Below are 21262 nucleotides of genomic sequence, written 5' to 3'. Positions count from 1 at the left end.
ATGCGGGAGAATGATGTTTTCTGTAGCAGTGCTGGGGAGACTGGCATTTGTTTTCCTTATTGGGACCCCAGGGAAGCCTTATGAGGTGGGGGAAGAATTAGGAGGTGGAAGCCCGCATAAAGAGAATGTACGGTTAGAGCAGGGTGTTTGTGATTGCTTTTGAATTCTTTTTGTTGACTATAAGCCTGAAGTGTGATGAGAGATAGCTGGTCTTGGGACAGATTGGCTTTGACTACCTTGTCAAACTTTTGTTGGTGGGTTCGCTTGGGTCTCCCCAACCTCCCTTAAAGCCTCTTGAATGAATTCCAAGACACGACAAGCCTTCTAAGAAAGCTCACACATTTTTCTAGCCCATGTGAAAGATGCAAAAGATCACAGATTCTTGCATTGAACGGACCTGAATTAAGCTGCTTGATGATGAATTCGATCTGGCGGACCATTTCAGCATTGCCTTCTTTGATGAAGCAGCGAAGGATGTCCTCCATTCCCTAGGGGCATTGGAGAGAGTAAGAGTTAATATTTCAGGGTTTTTTTTTTTTTAATGGGGTGAAACTAGTTTTCAATGGAATAGTTTCACCTAATCAAAAAAAAAACCCTTTATTTGGAGGGGAGGGATATACACAATAAAAATTCCTCTGCTAGTACTAAACATTCTTTTTGTTCTTTTTACAATTCACAGTGGAATTATTTTCCTCTTGGTTGACTATTCGACCAAACTATAAAACATTTAGCCAACAAGAAAACCTATTGTACAGAGAACTGGGGGTTGCCAGAAGGAGGTGGGTGGAGGGAGGGGTGAAGTAGGTGAAGGGGATTAGGAGGTACAAACTTCCAGTTAGAGAATAAGTAAGGAGTCATGGAGATTAAAAAAAAAAAAAAAAGTACAGCATTAGGAATATAGTCAATAATGCTGTAATAATGTTGTATGGTGACAGATGGTGACTGCACTTCTCTTGATGAGCCCTGGGTAACATAGAGAATTGCTGAATTACTATATTGTACACCTGAAACTAACATAACACTGTATGTCAACTATACTCTGATAATAAGTGAAAAAAAAAACTGTAAAATTTTACTGGGTAAGTAAGTATTCCCTTTAGTTTGGGCAGTATGTTGTTTTGGGAGGTGGTTTCTTTCTTGTGATTTCTTTATACTCTTCCTTCTGGATTTTAGGCACAAAATGAAGAGTAAAACCGTATGTGTAGAGAAGTAAATGAACAAGCAGCACCTCTTTTTAAACAGCTATCATTCTTTTTCTATCAAAATAATTACAAAGTCACCACACCGTACATTATTTACTTTATCATAAAACGCTGACATCAGAATTTTCAATATTGACTAACAGAATTGTAGGGAAACGTAGAGGTTAAGACACTGACTCGAGCACAGGTGTCTGTCTCCCCTCCCTCCTCTTTCCTTGAGGGATGTGAATGAGGATTTGTGGCTGGAGCTGGTGAGGCTTCTTGCCACAAGGGGAAAGTGTTTCTCATCATGAACCCAAAACAGAGGAAGCAGAGAGAAATGGATCTACTAACAGTGAACTCTGATCAAGCTCTGCCTGAAGTTTATGCCTGGACTTCTCAGTGAAATGAGCCAATATTTCCCTCTTTAAAGGTAGGCCTGTTTGGAGTCAATAGCTCTAACTGAATCAAAGAAGTGCCAGGTGTGCAGTTTTGAACACGGTGAATTCCCATCATCTAGAGCAGAGCATTACCTTCTAGAAGGTTAAGACTGGATTGTATCTGAGCTCCCTCATGAGTTAACTGTGTGACCTTGGTCAAATTGCTTAGTTCCTCTCAGCCTGTGTCCTCAACTATAAAATAAAGATGGCAACTCTAGTTAACATGAAATTTTTAGAAGATGAAGAATGTAAATTGGGTATTGGTTATATAGATGTATGTTTGTCAAATGCGCGGAACTACATACATAAGGCCTATGCATTTCACTGTTCATAAATCATACGTAAAGAAACAGCATCTAGTCCGACCGCTGGCACACAATAGATGCTCAGTAAATGGTTAAGATCGTGCTTGCTGTTTGGAAGGGTTTTGTGGCTCAGAAGAGAGATCTGGTAGCTGAGGTCAAGGGAATAAACAAGGTTGCAGGTGACAGAAGAGTGAGAGGCTTAGGACAGCATCTTTGAGAACAGTACCATTTAACTGGTAGGCAGAGATGGGTAAGCACACAGAGGAGAACGTGAAGGAGTGGTCTGGAAGGGAAGAACAACTCTGGATAGTCCTTGGATCAAGGAAGAGGGTGCCGAGAGGGCAGCAGTCTGCTCCAGCTCAGGGCAGAATGTTTGGCTGGGGTTTAAATCCCACGGAAGAGCTTCGTGGCTGACAACTGCTTCAGCCCTGGACGCAAGAGGCTTTGGAGTAGGCATGAGGGCATCCCTATTGATCTGAACTGCTCTCCTGCCCCAGACCTTGGCAGTCTCTTCCAAGTTCAAATGGGGCCCAGTGCACTCTTTTACCATTTTCTCCACTTTGGTGGGTATTATTTTGAGACTGCCATAATAGCATTTGGTACTGATATAATTTTTAGGTATTCTTTGTCATTTTCCACCAGCACACAAATAGTTGCAAAAACAGAGTTCTTATAATGTCATATTCTCCTCTCCTGGGACTCCAGTTACATAAGTGTGAGACCTCTGGGTATCGTCCCCCAGGTCTGAGGCACTGTCCCTTTCCTCCACATTTTTTCTCTGTGGCCTGGATGATCTCTAAGAGTCACACCCTCACATCCTACAATTTCGAGTCTCTCCTCCCCACCTGGTCCCTGTCCCTTTACCGCCGTTCCCTCCTGTCTTCTCCACCCCTCACCCTGGATGTCCTTCCTCCATGCTGCTTTTCATGCTACTTGATCCATATCACCTCTGTTCTTTCTTTTTCTTCAGCCTACATGTCTGCTTCCTTGTTTCGGCCTTGGTTGACAGTTCCTGTCACTGGAATGACCATAATGCAGAATTTAATCAAGTTTATTTTCCCTGTTCTGTATTGAGATAGCAGATTTTATTTTTTTTTAAAGCAATAGGCAATTAAGTTCCATTATTATACTGTGACCACACAGAATGGTTCTTAGTTAAGTTTTTATCTCTGGCATAACTGTTGATGTAATTTTAGATGACTAATTAGGAGATTTAGCAATTCTTTTAAGGAAGCAAAATCAAGTGGAAGAACATGTTTCGTTGGTCTCAAACTGAATTTGGCCTGTGTTTTGACTGTGGAAATATATTTAATCTCTTCATCATAGCATTTAATATGCCCACTGTTAACCTGGTTTCACATTACAGGGAAAAGGGCAAAACTCCAGTGCTTTTGCTGATTAGATCTAGAAACACTTGTCACCTCAAAAGATGCTAATCGCCTGAAGCTTGTTTTATACTTTCAATATAAACACTAATGTAAACACACTAAATATTGAATTCACTATTTACCAACCAAAGTAGCTACCTGACAGTTTCATCATCGTTAGCTGGACTTCTGGCCCCACTGGTTGCTGTCAGAGCGCCCATAGGATAAGAGTGTCTGGCCTGCACTAGTTCTTTTTTTTTTTTTTTTTTAAAGATTTTTTATTTATTTGATAGAGAGAGACACAGTGAGAGAGGGAACACAAGCAGGGGGAGTGGGAGAGGGAGAAGCAGGCTTCCCGTGGAGGACGGAGCCTGATGCGGTGCTCGATCCCAGGACCCCGGGATCATGACCTGAGCCGAAGGCAGATGCTTAACGGCTGAGCCACCCAGGCACCCCATGGCCTGTGCCAGTTCTCACTGCTGCCCCAGGCCCTCCAGGAATCCTGGGGGTGCATTTCAGTGGGGACTTTCTCCATTTTACCATTTTCCTGCTAAGCTTCTCCTACTATGAAATGCATAGGCTTACCCAAAGCCCCAAATTAAAATGAACCATTAAAAATGTCTATAAAAATGTAACTTTCCAAAAAGAAGCCTGCTGGGAACTTTCTAACACTGTAGTTTTTGTTAGAGAGAGAGAGAGAGAGAGAGAGAAATTGAGCATGAGCAAGGCAGGGGCAGAGGGACAGAGAGAATCTTAAGCAGGCTCCACACCCAGCGCAGGGAGCCCAACGTGGGCTCATGACCCTGAGATCAGGACCTGAGCTGATCAAGAGTCAGACGCTCAACCGACTGAGCCATCCCGGTGCCCCTCTAACACTGTAGTTCTTCTTCCTTTTTAAAAAAAAAAGGAAAAAAATTTTTTTTTTTTTTGAGAGAAAGAGAGCACGAGAGGAGGAAGGGTCAGAGCAGGGAGCCCGATGCAGGACTCAATCCTGGGACTCCAGGATCATGACATGAGCTGAAGGCAGTTGCTTAACCGACTGAGCCACCCAGAAGCCCCTAGTAGTTCTTAAGATTTAGGAGTTAGGGATCCCTTGAGAATCTGATAAAAGCTACAGACTCTCTCCCCAGAAAACTGCACATGTGTATCTGGCATATAATTCAGGGAGTTCGCAAACTGTGTGGAAGCCACGGAGCCCAGCATGGTCTAGGAGCTCCCTGCTCTGACAGCTTCTGAACCGCGCCACTGACTGAAGCTTACGAACTGCTCCAGCCCATTTTCTTACCATTGCTCTTGCTTCCTCACGAATGGATGGAATAGAAAGGATGCTGTACAGAGCTCCATTCACATACGGCTGTATCTTTAAGGGGAGAAAAAACGGTCATTTGCAAGTTCTCAAACACTGGACAACTCCGTGATCAAACACCCCACTCAAGAATAATCTGGCTAATGAGGAGAGTGAGCGTTACCATCTTCCTGAGCTCCAGGATGCCTGTTTCCAAATGACCAATCTCTCCATTTGCATGTCCCAGTGACAGTGACAACTAAGAGTTCAAAGCCAAGTTCATTATTGGCTCCCAAAGCTCCCTCCTGCTGTGTTTCACTGCTTAACTAACGTCATGCTGATCAGGCAGGCTTCTAGAACCGCTGGAGTCATCATCGATTGTTCTCGCTTCTCTCCAGAGTTCAGTGTCCAGGCTCCTTTGATAGGAACCCTTCTTTCCCACACACACTGCCACTGTCCTTGCTCAGACATCGTCCGTGACCTAGGTGACACTCAATCTCCAAAAGAGTCTCTCTCTGTCTTTGATGTTCACACTATAGTCCAACAATCACATCATTGCCAAAATTCTACAACATGGGCCAAATCATCCCGCTTCCTACCTCGGAAACCTTCCCTAGAGCCTACCTGGAAAGTTCTAACTTCTCAGTACAGCACACAGGCCCCTTCAGGGTTTGGCCTCGTTATCACATCCCCCTGCCCCTCCCTTCCTGCCACCATGGGGTTTACACTGTACAGATGGGTCTCACCCTACTTACAGGGCCCCCCACCGCACCACACACTCTACTCTGCTTCCTGTATATCCCTCCACTGCTCTACTGGATTCAGTCCATTTTTATATTTATACTTCTGTCTCCCCCACTGTGAGCTCTTCAAGGACTGGACCCATGTTTTACTCACACAGGTAACCCCAACCTCAAGCTGCACAGGACATGGTACACGGCAGGTGCTTGATAAACGAGAGCTCCCTTTTGAGTAGATTTTGTGCTACATCCTCCACAGCAATGGAGGAGGGCCCATTCCCACCATTCTTTTCCAGCACTGGACTTTATTATCCCTTAGTTTTTGCCAGTCTAATGGGTAGAGAGAAAAAAGGCATCTTATGGTTGTTTTTAGTTTCATTTTCCTGACTATCGGCAAAACTAAACATCTTGTCTTTATCTATAGGTCATCAAGATTTACTCTTCTGTAAACTGCCCATGTGTGTACTTTATCCTTTTCTTATGTCTTTTAATTATCAATTTATAGGAGCTCTTCATATATAAGGGATATTAAACTTCGTTCCTATGTGATGCAAACTTTTCCTCAGGGTATCATTTGTCCGTTGACTCTTATTGTGGCCTCTATTTCCATATAAAAAATTTTAATGTTCACAGAGTCAAATCTGTGCATCTTTTTCTTTATGGCTCTCGGGTTTCATTTTCAAGATCACGACTATCTCACGCAGGACGCATGTACGTAGCATTGATTTGTGTAGCGAACACATTTCTAGGCTCTAACATGTGTACAGGTAGATTTTCCAGCTCATCTTCAAAGCAAATATATTTGTAACAATCCTCCGGTCTATTCTGTCCTCAGAGGTAACATACTGGTTCCAACACTTGAAACCAACATTTACTATTAGAGACTGAATGTATTTCTCGTAGGCTTCAATTGCCTTCGTTGAATAAAATGGAGAACAGAGTCTAGAAGCAGTCAAGAGCTCTTGATTTTAAAATATAAAAAGCATGGCATACACTGTAACCACCACCAACCCTTCACTTGCTGAAGCAGCCCGGGTCACTCAGCTGGGGGGGCCAGGGGGATGGAAGACGCGAGACAAATGAAGAGAAGGAGAGCTGTCTGCAGCTAAGTGCCTCACTCTGACCCAGTGGTACTCAGTCCTGTCCTGCTAAGACACCCGTGCACCTGATCTGGCTAAAGAGGTCAGGTTTCCGTTGAGGCTTTGGCTTCAGGTGCCAAGTGATGCCACAGTTTCTGCACAGGCATCTGCAGAAAGCCAGTGAGAGGACACTCATACCGTGTCGAAGTTTCTGTTAATTAGTTTATCAAGACCTCTACTTCATTTTAAAAGGGCTTATGGCCCACAGGCTGGACGACAGAAAACCCCACCGTGCTGGGGAGGACACGGGGGAGAGCAGAGGCTGGTAGAGCCACTCTGCAGGACAATGTGGCGGGACTCCGACCTGAGACGGACACCCAGGGCGAGCCAGCAGCGACGCGTGTGTCTGCACCCTGGGGGCCCCTGGGGGCCAGTATGGCGATGTCACTGAGGACTGGCGTGGCGGCTCAGGGCTGGAGGCAGCGGAGGTGGACAAGCCCGGGGGACTGGATGGGGGCGCCGCAAACAGGGGCTGTTTTGCAGTGGCGAGATTAAGGAATGAGATGTACACAAAGCAACACAGAAAAGTCTAAAAACAATGAAAAAGTAAGAAAAGAAGGCGATCTAGAGCGCAATACCACTGACACAGTTACACATGCAGCAATAGCGTTAACTAAACTTTCAGGCCACGCCGCACCACGGGGAGAGCCGACGTGGGGGAAGAACGAAGCAGGGTAGGTGACAAGGAGGAGAGTGAGGCCTGGGAGGGAGCTGACACAGACCAGTGACGGCGGAGCGATAGGAAATGAGGAGCTGGGATCAACCTCCCGCTTCCCAGTTCCAGAATCTGGAGGAGGGGGGGCCCTGACTAGCGTGGCCAGCCTCCCCCAACCCCCAGGCTAGCAGCGCCGGCCCAGTACCTCGTGGTTCTCATGGCCGAGCAGATCCGAAAGAACTTTTAGCACCGGACCCGCCACCTTGGCACACATGTTCTTCCCTTTAGAAAAAACAATGAGACAAAACAGGACATGTCTAAACGCCCAATCACAGTTTCAAGTCAGGCAGACTTGAACACAAATCTTGGCTCCTCTGCTTATGAACTGTGTGGCCCTGGGTGAGTCACTTAGCCAATCTGGGCCCCAGTTTCTTCCTCCTGGGATTCCTTAGGGATTATTAACATCTGTTGCAAAGGGTGATGCAGAAGGAAGTAACTCAGTACAGGCCGTGCATTCCGAGTGCTCAGTAAATGGCGGCGCAGAGGGCGCACAGCTATTCGTGACCGTCAGCGGGAACACAATCTATTACAGAGTCGTGCTCTGCCTCCCAGGTGCACATACCACCATCATAAAAATCATACAGGTGTCTGAGCCAATCCAAACATCGTAACAATTGCTGCAAATAAATTGGTGATACTAAGAAAAGCTGCTTAGAATCTGGTAAATGTTTTAAAGCTAGGATACTTGCATATGCTATTCTTTAAGAGAAGATTGATATCACATTTACTCAGTCCACAACACATGAGTGGTTCAGATTACAAAGCATCCAAAGGCAACGAAGCTTCTCACAAATACCGCTGAGTTATTTAACCATGTAACCTTCTTCTTCCAAAACTGGGGCTGCTCAGACCGGGGTCAGCCACAGGCTGGACTTAACACCTCTTCTAAAGAAGCTTCTTCCATCCCAGGTAACAGATCACTTAAATGGGATGGAACCTCTAGAAAAGCTGCAATCACTACTTTTATGGATCAAATGTCCCGAGATGTGCACAGGAGAATCCCATGTCGGGGGAGTGAAGGGGGAAGAGACGGCCCTGGTTAGGAGCAGGGACACGGTCTGACATCCTTGCTCTGCCCCCAACTTAGCCCTGTAGAATCTTGGAAACATATTTCTCTGTCTTTGGATAGAATGGATCATAATTCTTCACCTCCTACCTTTGAATCATGCAATGAAGATGAAGAAAAATGTAAACTATCTTAATTTCCTCTTAATTCAGGCACTGCATACCTATAAAATGTTCTTTTCCAAGGCTAGAATGGTATCAGGCTTCAGGGATTCAAGAGCTGCATAACTAGTTGGAAATGTTTTACACTCTACTGCTGTTTCAGTTTTCTATGAGGGAGACTAAAGGCAAACCACATCAGGCTGGGTGGTCATCCAGGTTCGAGGGTCAGGCTCTCTTCCCCTCCCCCGCACCAAAGCCAGAGGGCCCAGGGACAGGGGGCTGTGAGACCTGCACTCCTGAGGCAGAGGTTCATGAGCAAAGCCACCGAGTACTCCAGTGTATAGTCCGACAGGCAATCGGGGTCCTTCAGAATATCAATCAGCCAGAAGATGAGGCCATCTCGAATCATCGCTGTCTGCAGCGGGCGCCTAGGATGCAAAAGCCTACAGGTCAACTCAAGCTCGCAAGAAACTTTCCCTGTAAGAGTGCGTGGTGATGTGCATGCTGATTGGAAAAGACAAACTGATGGGGCGCCTGGGTGGCTCAGTCGGTTGAGCGTCCGACTCCTGGTTTCAGCTCAGGTCATGATCTCAGGGTCCTGGGATCGAGCCCCCTGCTGGGCTCTGTACTCAGCAGGAGTCTGCTTGAGGATTCTCTCTCCCTTTGCCCCTCCCCCCGCTCTCTCTCTCTCAAATAAATAAATAAATCTTAAGAAAAAAAAGAGACAAGACAAACTGTGTGGAAGATACAGACTCTGAAGAACATTTTGTTAGACCCACACACAACTGAAACAACAAATTCTTTACCTTTTGCAGGTATCCCTAAGGATTTAGAGAGACAAGGCAGTCAGGAGGCCTTCTACTTTGAAAATTTCTTTTTCTATTTAAAATGAGCAGAGTACTACTTCAAATATTTAATAAATATTTACTGAAAGCTTTTGGTCTACTTCACCCAGCAGACAGCCACAGAAATAGTTCATTGACAAACAGATTTTTAGTAAACTCTAGTCGAGCTAGGCACTTTGAGCTGTGTAAAAACAAAGAAAAGCCAAAAATCAGCTCAATCCCATTTTGATTCAGGTCTCTGTAACGTAAGGGTAGTTTAATGATGTGGGCAATACAATTTATACAGAATTATTTTCTGCCCAAAGTCCAGGTGTAAGATCTTATAAAATCCAACACCTCATCCAAATGTGTTATGGTGAATGTCTTCCTGCCAACCTCAAGAACTGATGAGATTCAGGGCGCCTGGGTGGCTCAGTCGGTTCAGCGTCCGACTCTTGATTTCAGCTCAGGTCACGATCTCAGGGTTGTGAGATCGAGCCCCGCGTCCCGCTCTGCACTGGGCGTGGAGCCTGCCTAAGACTCTCTCCCTCTCCCTCTGCCCCTCCCCCCACCAAAGAATTGATGAGATTAAGCATGATGGTATCACCATGAGAAGTCATGTGAATTCTTTGAAAATCAAAACACCATGGAAGAAACACGACTATACATCCCCTAATGAACAGGTTATGGTAAAACTCCCACCCAGGGCACTATCTGTTTGGGCTATTCTTTTTTTTTTTTTTTTAAGATTTTATTTATTTATTTGACAGAGAGAGACACAGCGAGAGAGGGGACACAAGCAGGGGGAGTGGGAGAGGGAGAAGCAGGCTTGCCGCTGAGCAGAGAGCCTGATGCGGGGCTCGATCCCAGTACCCTGGGATCATGACCTGAGCCGAAGGCAGACGCTTAACGACTGAGCCACCCAGGTACCCCTGGGCTATTCTTTTTTTTTTAAGATTTTATTTTTTTAAGTAATCCCTACACCCAACGTGGTGCTGGATCTCACAACCTGAGATCAAGAGTCACATGCTCCACTCACGGAGCCAGCCAGGCGCCTGTCTGTGCTATTCTTAAACACCACACTCACCTCACCAGTGAAATTTACTGGAATACAATGAAGGCAACACTCTTGGTAATCCTAACTACTTTCTACCTTCATTGTACAGACCCTAGAACATTGCAAAAACATCAAGCATATTTCTAGAACAGAATAGCTTATTACTGTTTGAAGCACAAGAAAAAACTGGCAATAAATATCTATATTACCAGGAGGAAGTATTTCTTCATTATATCTTATCTTTGTTACTATAGTTATTAAATTTCCAAAAATTTTCCAAATACGGTCAACATCAAGCTAAATTATCTTTCTAAACAAAAACCAAGTGTTCATGTGATCTGAGGAAACAAGAGCTTTACTACTGGAGTTTACCACTTACAGTTCTTTTCAATTCACACATAGTTTGAACAAGAACTTTTCATTGGCAGGGACCTGGCAAACAGGAGGAACTGAACACCTACTGCTTTCCCTCTCTAAATGTGCACACTTAGAATAAGTCACTTTGCAGGCCTTAGGATACTAGCGAGAGTCAATCACATGTCAACCACGTCTGACAGGAAGAAAGTATGTCCAGAAGAGGACTAACGATCAGAAAAAGCTGAGGACTCAAGGTACTAGAATTCTTCCTAAGGCAAAGAGAAAGTGAGGTGCTCCTGAGGGAATCCACATGCTGGAAAAATTCCATGACTCAGTGACTCCACTCCTAGACACTGACTGACTCAGGGGAAGGGAAAGGATGCATCCACAGAGACTTGTAGGCAAATGTTCAGAACACAATTAGACACAAAGAGTAGATAAAATCCAGATGTCCATCAACTGATGAACAGATAAACCAAATGTGGTCTCTCCATGAAATGGCGTGTTCTTCAGCATTACAAAAGGAGAAAGTACTCACACAGGCTACCATATGGATAAACCTCAGAAACGCTATGCTAAGTGAAAGAAGCCAGTCAAACAGAACAAATATTATATGATTCCACTTACCTAAAAATGTCCATTATGGGTAACACTACAAAAAACAAATCAGTAGTTACCTAGGGCTGGGGGTCGGAATAAGGACTGGAAATGGGCCTGAGGTTTCTTTGTGTGGTGATGGAAATGTTCTAAAATTAGCTTGTGGTGATGGTTGTACAACTCTGTAAGTATACTAAAAATCAGTGAATGGTACATTTAAAAGGGATGAATTCTGTGCTATGAGAGTACACTTCGATAAAGCTGTTCATGAAAAAAAAAAAAAGCTCTAGGTGGATAGAGCATGCAAGTCCTGACAGGGTCCAGGTGGAGACTATAGGGTGGGCTGCTGGGACGCACGCACAAGGAAGCGGGAGGCTCCAAACCTGCCTTCCACGGAACTACCTAGCACACCGACGTGACTGTGCGTTTACGTGCACCTCCCATAACGGGCTGTGAGCAACGTGCAGGCTGAGCCCCATCAGGTTTTGTTCGTGGGCCTGCGGCCTGGAACACAATCCAGCCCCTGGCCAGCACCAGCTACTGGTCACGAGGAGACCGCAACAGCACCTCCTCCCTCTGCAGCAGCTTGAGCAGAGGGTTTCGAGGATTCGAGATAAGCGTTCTAGCTCCATCTTGGAAAGTCACCCAACCTCTCCTAAATGTTAACTGAAAATATCATCTGCCTCTTGGGCTGCCACTGGGACTAAACAGCGGCTCACATAAGCCCTATCTGATCTCACAGGAGCCACCAAGACCTGCTGCACGGTCAGCACCTGAGGCTGAACTTCTGCAAGGCCCCGAGAACGTTCTCGCGGGTGACGATGTCCTCATCCTCCTCCTTCAGCCTTTCCTCCAGCATCTGCAGCACCTTTGTGCTCTGGGCCAGGTAGAGGCGACCTAGTAATATAACCAGAGATGCACGGGTGAGAGAATTTATCTTGTGTTAAGTTCATGCCCCAAAATCACTTTCTATGAACACTTTGCATGTAATACATGTAGAGTTTAGGTAATTTTAGGTTCTAAAAAAAACTTAGAACCTATTTCTTCTGCAAAGTTGGTTTTATCCAATCAACTATCTAATGATTTAATTCTTCTTATAATCGAAACATAATTCATCATGGGGCATCTGGGTGGCTCAGTCAGGTTAAGCCTCTAACTCTTGATTTCAGCTCAGGTCGTGATCTCAGAATTGTGAGATCAAGCCCCGTGTTGGGCTCCGCGCTCATTGGAGCGTCTGCTTCTCCTTCTCTCTCTCTCAAATAAATAAATAAATAAATAATCTTTAAACATAATTCATCACTATGTTTTTGTGGGGAACATTGCCAGATCTACAGGGGGAAAGAAGGTGAGGAATCTATATGTTATGGGCTCCTTAGTCTTTATAATAGAGGCTGTCAAATAGTAATGCTTTCTGGCCACACTCCTTGCTCCTTCTAGACGTACCCGTGGCCTGCGGAAGGAGTTGGGAACCACACCTGGGACCCTACGATAAGCCCTGAGTTATCCCTAGCCCATTGTGGACTTGAGTCTTGATACAGATGATGTTAATGCATGCACCTTCGTTCATAATAAAGGTCTGCTAAATGGCTGGAAGAACTAGCAAATAAGTGAGTGAACCAACTTTTGGAGTATCATATATTCATAATTTGAAAACTCCCTTTATTCACATTTAAAAAGCTGAAACAAAGCAGAACTTATGGAAGATGATGATACTTTGTAAAGTCATTCTGAATTCAGCTTTGGTGTGTATTACCTTTGGAATTTTCAAATCCTCTTGGTATAAGAGATTATCCGCTTTTTTTTTTTTTTTAGATTTTATTTTTAAGTAAACTCTACACCCAATGTGGGGCTTGAACCCACAACCCTGAGAGGTCAAGAGTCACACGCTCCACCGACTGAGCCCGCCAGGCGCCCCCAGAGTTTGTAGTCTCTTGAAGGAAATGATGCAGTGCCTGTTGGGATCAGCTCTGATTATTTCACTAACCTTATTTTGCCTTAAGCAGAAAATTACAGAAAATGCATTAGCTGTTATATACTTGAAAACAATCTAAATGGTACTGTTACAAAACCAGAAAGCTTATAAAATAAAACCAGAAGGCTTATAAACTCTAAAACCAAAATTTGCTCTGACATAAACTAAGCAATATGACAGCAACCAGCTTGCACGAGACACCTTCGATGCCCTGAACAGGAATATACTGAGGAAACATATGGCGCCTTTAAGGAACTTGAAGAGGAATGTCCCCTTTCAAAGGAACAGAATGCACTAAGTAAGACCTAGCCGTTCTCTTTGAAGAAAAGCTGACGACTCACCTTCTGCCAGGGACGCGAAGGCATTGACGAGCCGGGCCATGTACTGCCGCACCACCTCACTCCTGGACTGCAGCAGCTGGAGCACGCTCCTCTGCGGGCAGAAGCATCCAGAGAGGGAAACGATGAGGGTAAAGGAAACAGAGCCAAACATGCGGCTCCTCTGTGGGTCTGCGGTTCTCTGCCTCTGCGCGCAGTTATTAGAGGTGAAACAGACTGAAGTCAACACTTCATCTGGAAATCTCAATTTCCAACTGATTTTTTTTTTTTTTAAAGATTTTATTTATTTGCGAGAGAGAGAATGAGAGACAGAGAGCATGAGAGGGAGGAGGGTCAGAGGGAGAAACAGACTCCCTGCTGAGCAGGGAGCCTGATGTGGGACTCGATCCCGGGACTCCAGGATCATGACCTGAGCCGAAGGCAGTCGCTTAACCAACTGAGCCACCCAGGCGCCCCTGATTTTTTTTTTTTTAAAGGTTTTACTTATTTGACAGAGAGACACAGTGAGAGGGAACACAAGCAAGGGGAGTCGGGGAGGGAGAAGCAGGCTTCCCGTGGAGCAGGGAGCCCGATGTGGGGCTCGATCCCAGGACCCTGGGATCATGGCCTGAGCCAAAGGCAGACGCTTAATGACTGAGCCACCCGGGGGCCCTTCCAACTGGTTTTTTTATGAGAGCTGACAAGGACAAGTTACTGAGACTTCTAAGCTGAAAGACTGAATTCTACAGCGCGCTTAGCCAGTGGCTGGCACAAGGGAGGAATGCTGTTTGTGATGACCACTGCTCCTGTTTTTCCAGGTTCATGATCGATCCAATACACGCATCTAAATTTGTTCCCTGCAAACCACAGTAAAGCTACAGTGCGTGGAGTTCTTTAAAAAAGGCATAAATTCTGAAGGACAGAGAGGCAGCACAAGTAATGGTAACAACATGATTTTGGAATCGGGAATGCAGGGTGGTGACAGACTTTAGCAGACCCAAGAATGCCAAGTCTCGAAGGCAACAATGGGCAATGAGGAATTACTCAATTTACAGCACTTCATCCTCAAAAGGAAAAAAAAATAAAGAAGAATAGGTGAAAGCTGTTAAAGCTGCAGCTGGGTCCCACTCTTGCTGCTCCTCCCTACCGTCTTCCCGCCTACTTCTCCCCATCAGTCCGGGGGTGCTCCCTTGCAAGGCTAACCCGAAAGGTTTCTGGGGCTGGGAAGAGTGAGTTGGACAGGTAGGCAGTCAGGGCCAGGGTCCCCAACAAGAAAATATGGAGTCAGGACAGCTAAGATAAAACAGCACTAACGTCCTGTTTCGCAGCTTAGACAGGATCACACTTGCATTCTGTTTTGCAGCCTTTGCAGAAATGACTTCTGCAAAATGTCCTAAAATAAGACAATTAACCGCAAGCATTTGTCAATATCACGGGCAAGGGGCAGTTAAGACCTAAGCCCCCAGATGTCAGCAAAAAAAGACCATCAGCACAGAGACATTAACCTAATAGGTAGACAGATATGTGACCAAAGTCCTGATTGGGATGACTCAGCACACCCTGATTGCTTAAGATAGTTTTGCAGAAGAGCTGATAAAAACCCCTAAACTTAGAAACTCCGGGGGCAACCCACTCAGGCCCCCCGCCCTCTCCGGGAGCTTTACACTCTTGCTCAATAAACTTTGCTTTGCTGCCCACCACTCTTTGTCTGGTCTACCTCTTCATTCTTTGAAGCGGCGTGACCGAGAACCATGGGCACCAAGGGGACAAAAATCCTATTAACAGAGGGGGACACCTGGCACAGGTGAGCAGGGCTTCTACACCCAAATGGGGAGAAGGGACAGTGCCTAAATGCAGAATGAATACTGAACAGAGAGTACCCCATCCTATTCTCCTACCTGGCTCCCAGAAGGCTGCACCCAGACCTTCACTCTCTAGGTAGGAGATCAGAAGACTCTTCTTGGAGGAAAATGACCACCAGCCCAAGAGAAAAGAACCAGAGATCCTAAAATCAGAGGTTCCTACTAGACAGCCCACCTGGATCACTCTTAGTGGAGCTCTGCGTCTACAGGCCCTACCCTCATACTCAGAATTTCCAAATGGCTTTCATTCCCCCACTCAAAACATTATGAGATAACCAAAGTCTACCAGAAACCCAAGGCAAGTTTCCAATATGGGAGACAGGGTCAAAACAAATGGCGGGGGCAACCTGAAGGAAATGGGACTGTGCAGGGAGAAGAAAACCAGAGATAAGTGAAAATGTGTCACTCATAGTAGCCTCAGAGACACAAGAAGCTATACTGTATCCATGAAAAAACAGATCGCCATAAAAAGGGGGAGTGAAAAACTCGACAGAAGGGTTGGAGAATAAAGATGAGGAGATCTCCCAGAAAGCAGAGCAAGAAGAAAAACTGAAAATATGAGAGAAAAGACAGAACCAGAGAACCAGTTCAAGAGGTCCAACATTCAGAGAGAGAGAACCGAGAAAACAGAGAGGAAATCATCAACAGAATAAAATCAAGAAAAGTTCCCAGGACTGCACTTGTCAGATGGAAGGGCTCCCAAAGCACTCAAAACAATGAATCAAAATACACCTCATGAACGACATCAGTGAGACATTTTTTAACACTGGTGACAGAAGACTCAACAGGCTGCTAGGGAGAAATAACCAGGCCACATACAAAGGATCAGGAAATAGAATGGCTTTGGACTTCTCAACAGCAACACTGGAACCTAAAAGACAACGGAGCAAGATCTTCCAAGTAATGAAGGAAAATTATTTACAACCCAGAATTTCATACAAAGAATAAAGACATTTTCTGACATACATCATCTCAAAAAATCTACTTCTCACCATCCTTTCTCCGAAAGCTGTTAACTATAGGATGTTATTCTCTCGGTTGGATAAGAAAGAATAGTGATTCTCCAAAGTGTGGTCCTGGACCAGCAGCAGCAGCATCACCTGAAAACTCGTTGGGGATGCAAATTTGCAGGCCCCATCCCAGACTTACTAAATGGAAACTGCAGGGGCCTGGTAGTTTGTGTCTTGATGAGCTTTCCAGGTGATAAGACTGCATGATAAACTCTGAGAATAGCTCAGCTATTAGAACTCACTAAACGACCGGTCCAATTTCCTGGCTGAAAGGGCCAGTCTCTCCGGTGTCATGGTGACACGGCATCCATTTTGCTCAAGTTTTCCTGCTCTGCAGATTCTCTGACACCTTAAGATAGCTCCAGCTCATTCCTTGCTTAAAATAAACCATGGCAATTAAAAATAATGACATGGGGAAGAAATGACATGTCTTCGAGGGCTACAGAGATCACAGCATTATGACAAATATCACAAAACCTAGGACGTCTTTCATTAGAGAACACGTTGTTTTTTATATATACAACCAAGACAGGCAAGAAGCCAATTAAACTGTAACAGGCCACTGACTATTAGATAGGCTCTAATTTCCCAGAATCCTAAAATGGGGGGGGAGGGAATGCATCTCAGATTTAATGAAATAAGATAGTTTTAGAAAGATTCAATATTGAATTTACTCTTTGAATCTGAGTTTGTAAAGTCACAACAATATATTTTTCAGCTGCTTCATGCCTGATAAGTTGGTTTCAATGCCATTACAAAAATAAGCAGAAATAAAAGTGAAAGGAAATAAGTCAAAAATTTGAGAGACTATTTTTCAAACTAAATACAACTCTTTCATGGGAGCAGCAAGACTACATTCAAAGAACAAACTGGCAACTGGGCGCCTGGGTGGCTCAGTCGTTAAGTGTCTGCCTTCGGCTCGGGTCATGATCCCAGGGTCCTGGGATCGAGTCCCACATGGGGGCTCCCTGCTCGGCGGGAGGCCTGCTTCTCCCTCTCCCACTCCCCCTGCTTGTGTTCCTGCTCTCGCTGTCTCTCTCTCTGTCAAATAAATAAATAAAATCTTTGGAAAAAAAAAAAACCACAAACAAAAACTGCAACTCAAAATTCTCCAACACTACGCCTGTGTGCAGGATAGACTAACGTGTGATTAGCTTCTGCAGGGTGCTGTTTCATCGGCGATCCTAAGGGGTGTTGATATTCCACCCAGTGCACACCCTGTGAAGCTTCAGAATAGGGAGGTAAAGTATTTAGATCATTTTGGATAACACTGAATGCAGATAATGAAATGCAGTGTCTTTCTATATGCCATGTTCAAGATCTCACTCCTCCTCCTGTCCAGTGAAGCCTGCTGTTGATAACAGGTAACAGGGTGAAGAGTGGGGAGGGAAACCACCACGTATTGGCTACTCTGTGCTGGGCACTGGGTTAAGTACTTCCCACACGTGACCAAATGCAATCATCCCCACAACCTCACGAGGCAGGTGATGGCTCCTTCTCCGAGACAGGAAGCGCCCACACACCCCGTATCTTACTTAAGGTTATCTGGCTCGTGGGCAGTAGGGCAGAGGTTTCAAACCAGTTAATCTCACTCCAAATCCCATACCTTGCCCACTGCATCATCAGATCTATCTGGTCCAAAACTATATACAAATATTGTGTTAACATATTTTAAGTCAGGCCCAGATGAAAAACAATTGAATTGGCTTACCCGCCTTGCCCGCCGTTAAGTCATGCTGAGCTTGCAGGACTCATGGTTAAAGGGTGGAGTGAGACAAAGAGTTGCAATTTTGGGAAAAGGAAACATGACAGGAAAGAGCTCCAGAGTTGAATCAAGCAGTTCTAACCTGTTTAGGACTCTATTAGAGGTGAAAAGTGGGCCAAAGTCTGGGGTGAGTAGCAGATCTCACCAGCTACCAGAAGCTCGAGGTTGACATGCGGTCACTAGGCTGACATATCATATAAAGTCAAGGCTCCCCCTACTGCTAAGATCACCCCCTCGAAATGAAGGCCCTGGCTGGGCTCTGGCCCATCTCTCACGGACCTGGCTGTGGCTGTGACAATCCAGGAGGTCGTTGCCGACGTAGGCTTCCAGAACGGTCTCCCTCTGCTCTCCAGGATGGGATGTGGTCAAGCGCTAGAATGAAGAAAAAGAAAAGTCACAGACCCAAGTCTTAATATGGAGAAAAATGTTCATATAGTGGGTATCTTTTAAATGGCAGTAGCAGTAACTACACATTTAACCAAAGTAAATAATATTCTGGTGGGGGGAGGGTGGGAGTAGCTACCCAGGCAACCAGTCAACTAACAAGAATTTGTGATATTATATTTCCTAATGGGTGATGTAGGAGTCAACTCACACACATGAAATCTCCAGAGAAGGGAAGTGATAAAATGCCCAGATGGTAAGTGTATAAATAAGGGAGAGCCCACCAACACCTAGAGGTTTTCTCACACAAAGGGGCTCTAGAGTTGGCCCCTGAAGGATGAGCAGACTATTTAGTCAGCACAGGGGAATGTGAGCACGGGCGGGGAAGGCAGTGTGGGACGGGTCTGGGAGGCGTGCAAATGCAGGAGGCATGTGGGGGTAGGCACAGGGCAGGCTGTTGAGGGCTTGGAGCCAATGCATCGCCAACAAATTAGACTTTATACTATAGGGACTGATGCAGCAATACTGCGTGTGTGTGTGTGTGTGTGTGTGTGTGTGTGTGTGTGTGTGTGTAAGGGGTAGGTGGTAGAGTTTTGTAGATTCTGAAGGTCATAAGCCTCTTGCATTGTATTAAGGAAGAATTCACTTACTGTCCAGGGGGCTAGAAAAAAAAAATGTTGTATGGGGAGTGTGTGAAATGTGTATGAGTGTGTACAGGCATGAATTATATGAGAAAGTCACAAAACTAAAGTGAGCAAACGTCCTTGTTTTCCAGGAAAATCCTACTAAAGACCCCTGAGACTGTGGGCCCTGCCTCTGCTGAGGAGGGGCTGGACGTGTAAAGAACCACATGGAAGAAGACAAGAGCAGCAGAAACCCCCAGGACTGAAAGGTGGAGGCCTCCAGAGGCGGGTGTCGCTGACAGACTGGATTCACCGAGGCCAAACAGGAAGGCCGTGAGGGGAGAGAGCACCATATTAAAGGAGGGTGTGCCAAGAGTGTCACAGGTGGGGGCTGCCGCCCTTCCATCCAGTTCCCTGAAGCCGGGGCCAGGGTGCTGGAATGGGGTGGAGGGGTGAGAAGCTGGAGGGGGACACAGACAAGATCTTAAGACACCTCTTTATTCTTCCTGGTTATTCTGTGACAATGTCATTCACTCAGCAAAGGAATACCCTGTCTCACCAAGAGGCTCAGCAGCACGGACTGAGAGGAGGTGCTGGGTGGACAAACTGGGAGCCAGAGAATGAGTTTGCTAACTTGAGCAGACAGAGGCAATGTGCGGGGTAGGGACGGTCCCCTGAGATTCCTCACACTGCCCACCCACCCTAGTCAACTGAGGCAGACATCACCAACTGACCACAGGACTCCTGCTGATCCTGGATGCATCCTCAGAGTACTCCTCAAGACCATATTCCAGGAAGCACGACCAACCATCAGAAGTGCAAGTGAGGAGACCTTTTTCTATAGAGATGGGGAAATTACTCAAAGCCATTTTGACGCCAACATACCCTGAAATTCAGAGATCCATGAAGGCGTCTGACACGATTACAGCCTAAGTTAGAATGGCTCGTTCAGTTAAAGAGCCAACCAGTGTTGGCCTAGACCTGCAGTTCTCAAAGTGTAGTCTGTGGAATCCTAGGGGTCCCCAAAGACCTTCCAAGGAGTCTACAAGGTCATGATTATTTTCATAATAATACTAAGATATAATTTATCTTTTTTTAAAAGATTTTATTTTATTTCTTTTTAAGATTTTATTTATTTATTTGAGAGAGGGAGAGAAAGTGCACAAGCAGGTGGAGGGGCAGAGGGAGAGGGAGAAACAGACTCACTGCTGAGCAGGGAGCCTGACGTGGGGCTCAATCCCAGGACCTTGGGATCATGACCTGAGCCGAAGGCAGATGCTTAACTGGACTGAACCACCCAGGTGCCCCTAAACATTTTATTTTTTTAAAGTAATCTCTACACCCAGCATGGGGCTCGAACTCAAGAACCCGAGATCAAGAATCACATGTTCTACTAACTGAGCCAGCCAGGAGCCCCTGATTTATCTTTTTCATGGTCAATCTCTCAGAGGCTATATGAAGTGTGACACTGTGATGAATCAATTGGGGCAGCAGATGTGAGAATCCAGCTGTCCCTCCATCAGGCCAGACATTAAAGAAATTTGCCAAAATATAAAAAAATGTCACTTTCCTTATTAATTTTTTTTGTTTGGAAAATAGTTATTTTTAGGGCACCTGGGTGGCTCAGTTGGTTGGGCATCTGCTTTTGGCTCAGGTCATGATCCCAGGGTCTTGGGATTGAGCCCCACGTTGGGCTCCCTGCTCAGCAGGCAGCCTGCTTCTCCCTCTGACCCTCCCTACTCTCGTGCTCTCTCTCTCTCTCTTTCTCTCTCTTTCAAAATAAATAAAAGCTTCAAAAAAATTTAAAAGAGGAAAATGGTTATTTTTTTATATTTAAAAAATATGTTATTTATGTTATGTTCTGGGTTCATTACTGTTCATCTTAAATGAATGAATATTTAAAATGTTCTCAGTTTTGGGGCGCCTGGGTGGCTCGGTCATTAAGCGTCTGCCTTCGGCTCGGGTCATGATCCCAGGGTCCTGGGATCGAGCCCTGCATCAGGCTCCCTGCTCTGCGGGAAGCCTGCTTCTCCCTCTGCCCCTGCTTGTGTTCCCTCTCTCACTGTGTCTCTCTCTGTCAAATAAATAAAATCTTTAAAAAATAAATAAATTAAAAATAAAATGTTCTCAGTCTTAATTTTTAATACTATAAATA

At 45.3% G+C, this 21262-nt stretch overlaps 1 protein-coding gene across 5 annotated transcripts in view; it reads right to left on the bottom strand.

Moving 5' to 3' along the window:
- ARMC9 (armadillo repeat containing 9) overlaps positions 1–21262 on the bottom strand; it is a 151632-nt gene that overhangs the window by 79850 nt on the left and 50520 nt on the right. For all 5 annotated transcript variants that reach the window (XM_036110120.2, XM_078071451.1, XM_036110119.2 and 2 more), the window contains exons 12-18: positions 18380–18472; positions 13488–13578; positions 11948–12071; positions 8628–8767; positions 7318–7394; positions 4579–4653; positions 398–488 (exon numbers count right to left, since the gene is read on the bottom strand). In XM_036110120.2, the coding sequence (XP_035966013.2) occupies positions 398–488; positions 4579–4653; positions 7318–7394; positions 8628–8767; positions 11948–12071; positions 13488–13578; positions 18380–18472 (691 nt within the window). The remainder of the gene's footprint in view (positions 1–397; positions 489–4578; positions 4654–7317; positions 7395–8627; positions 8768–11947; positions 12072–13487; positions 13579–18379; positions 18473–21262) is intronic.

Source organism: Halichoerus grypus, chromosome 4 (genome assembly GCF_964656455.1).
Source record: "Halichoerus grypus chromosome 4, mHalGry1.hap1.1, whole genome shotgun sequence".
NCBI classification, from domain to species: domain Eukaryota; kingdom Metazoa; phylum Chordata; class Mammalia; order Carnivora; family Phocidae; genus Halichoerus; species Halichoerus grypus.
Note: the sequence above shows the minus strand (reverse complement) of the source record. Positions and strands in the feature narration are given on the sequence as shown.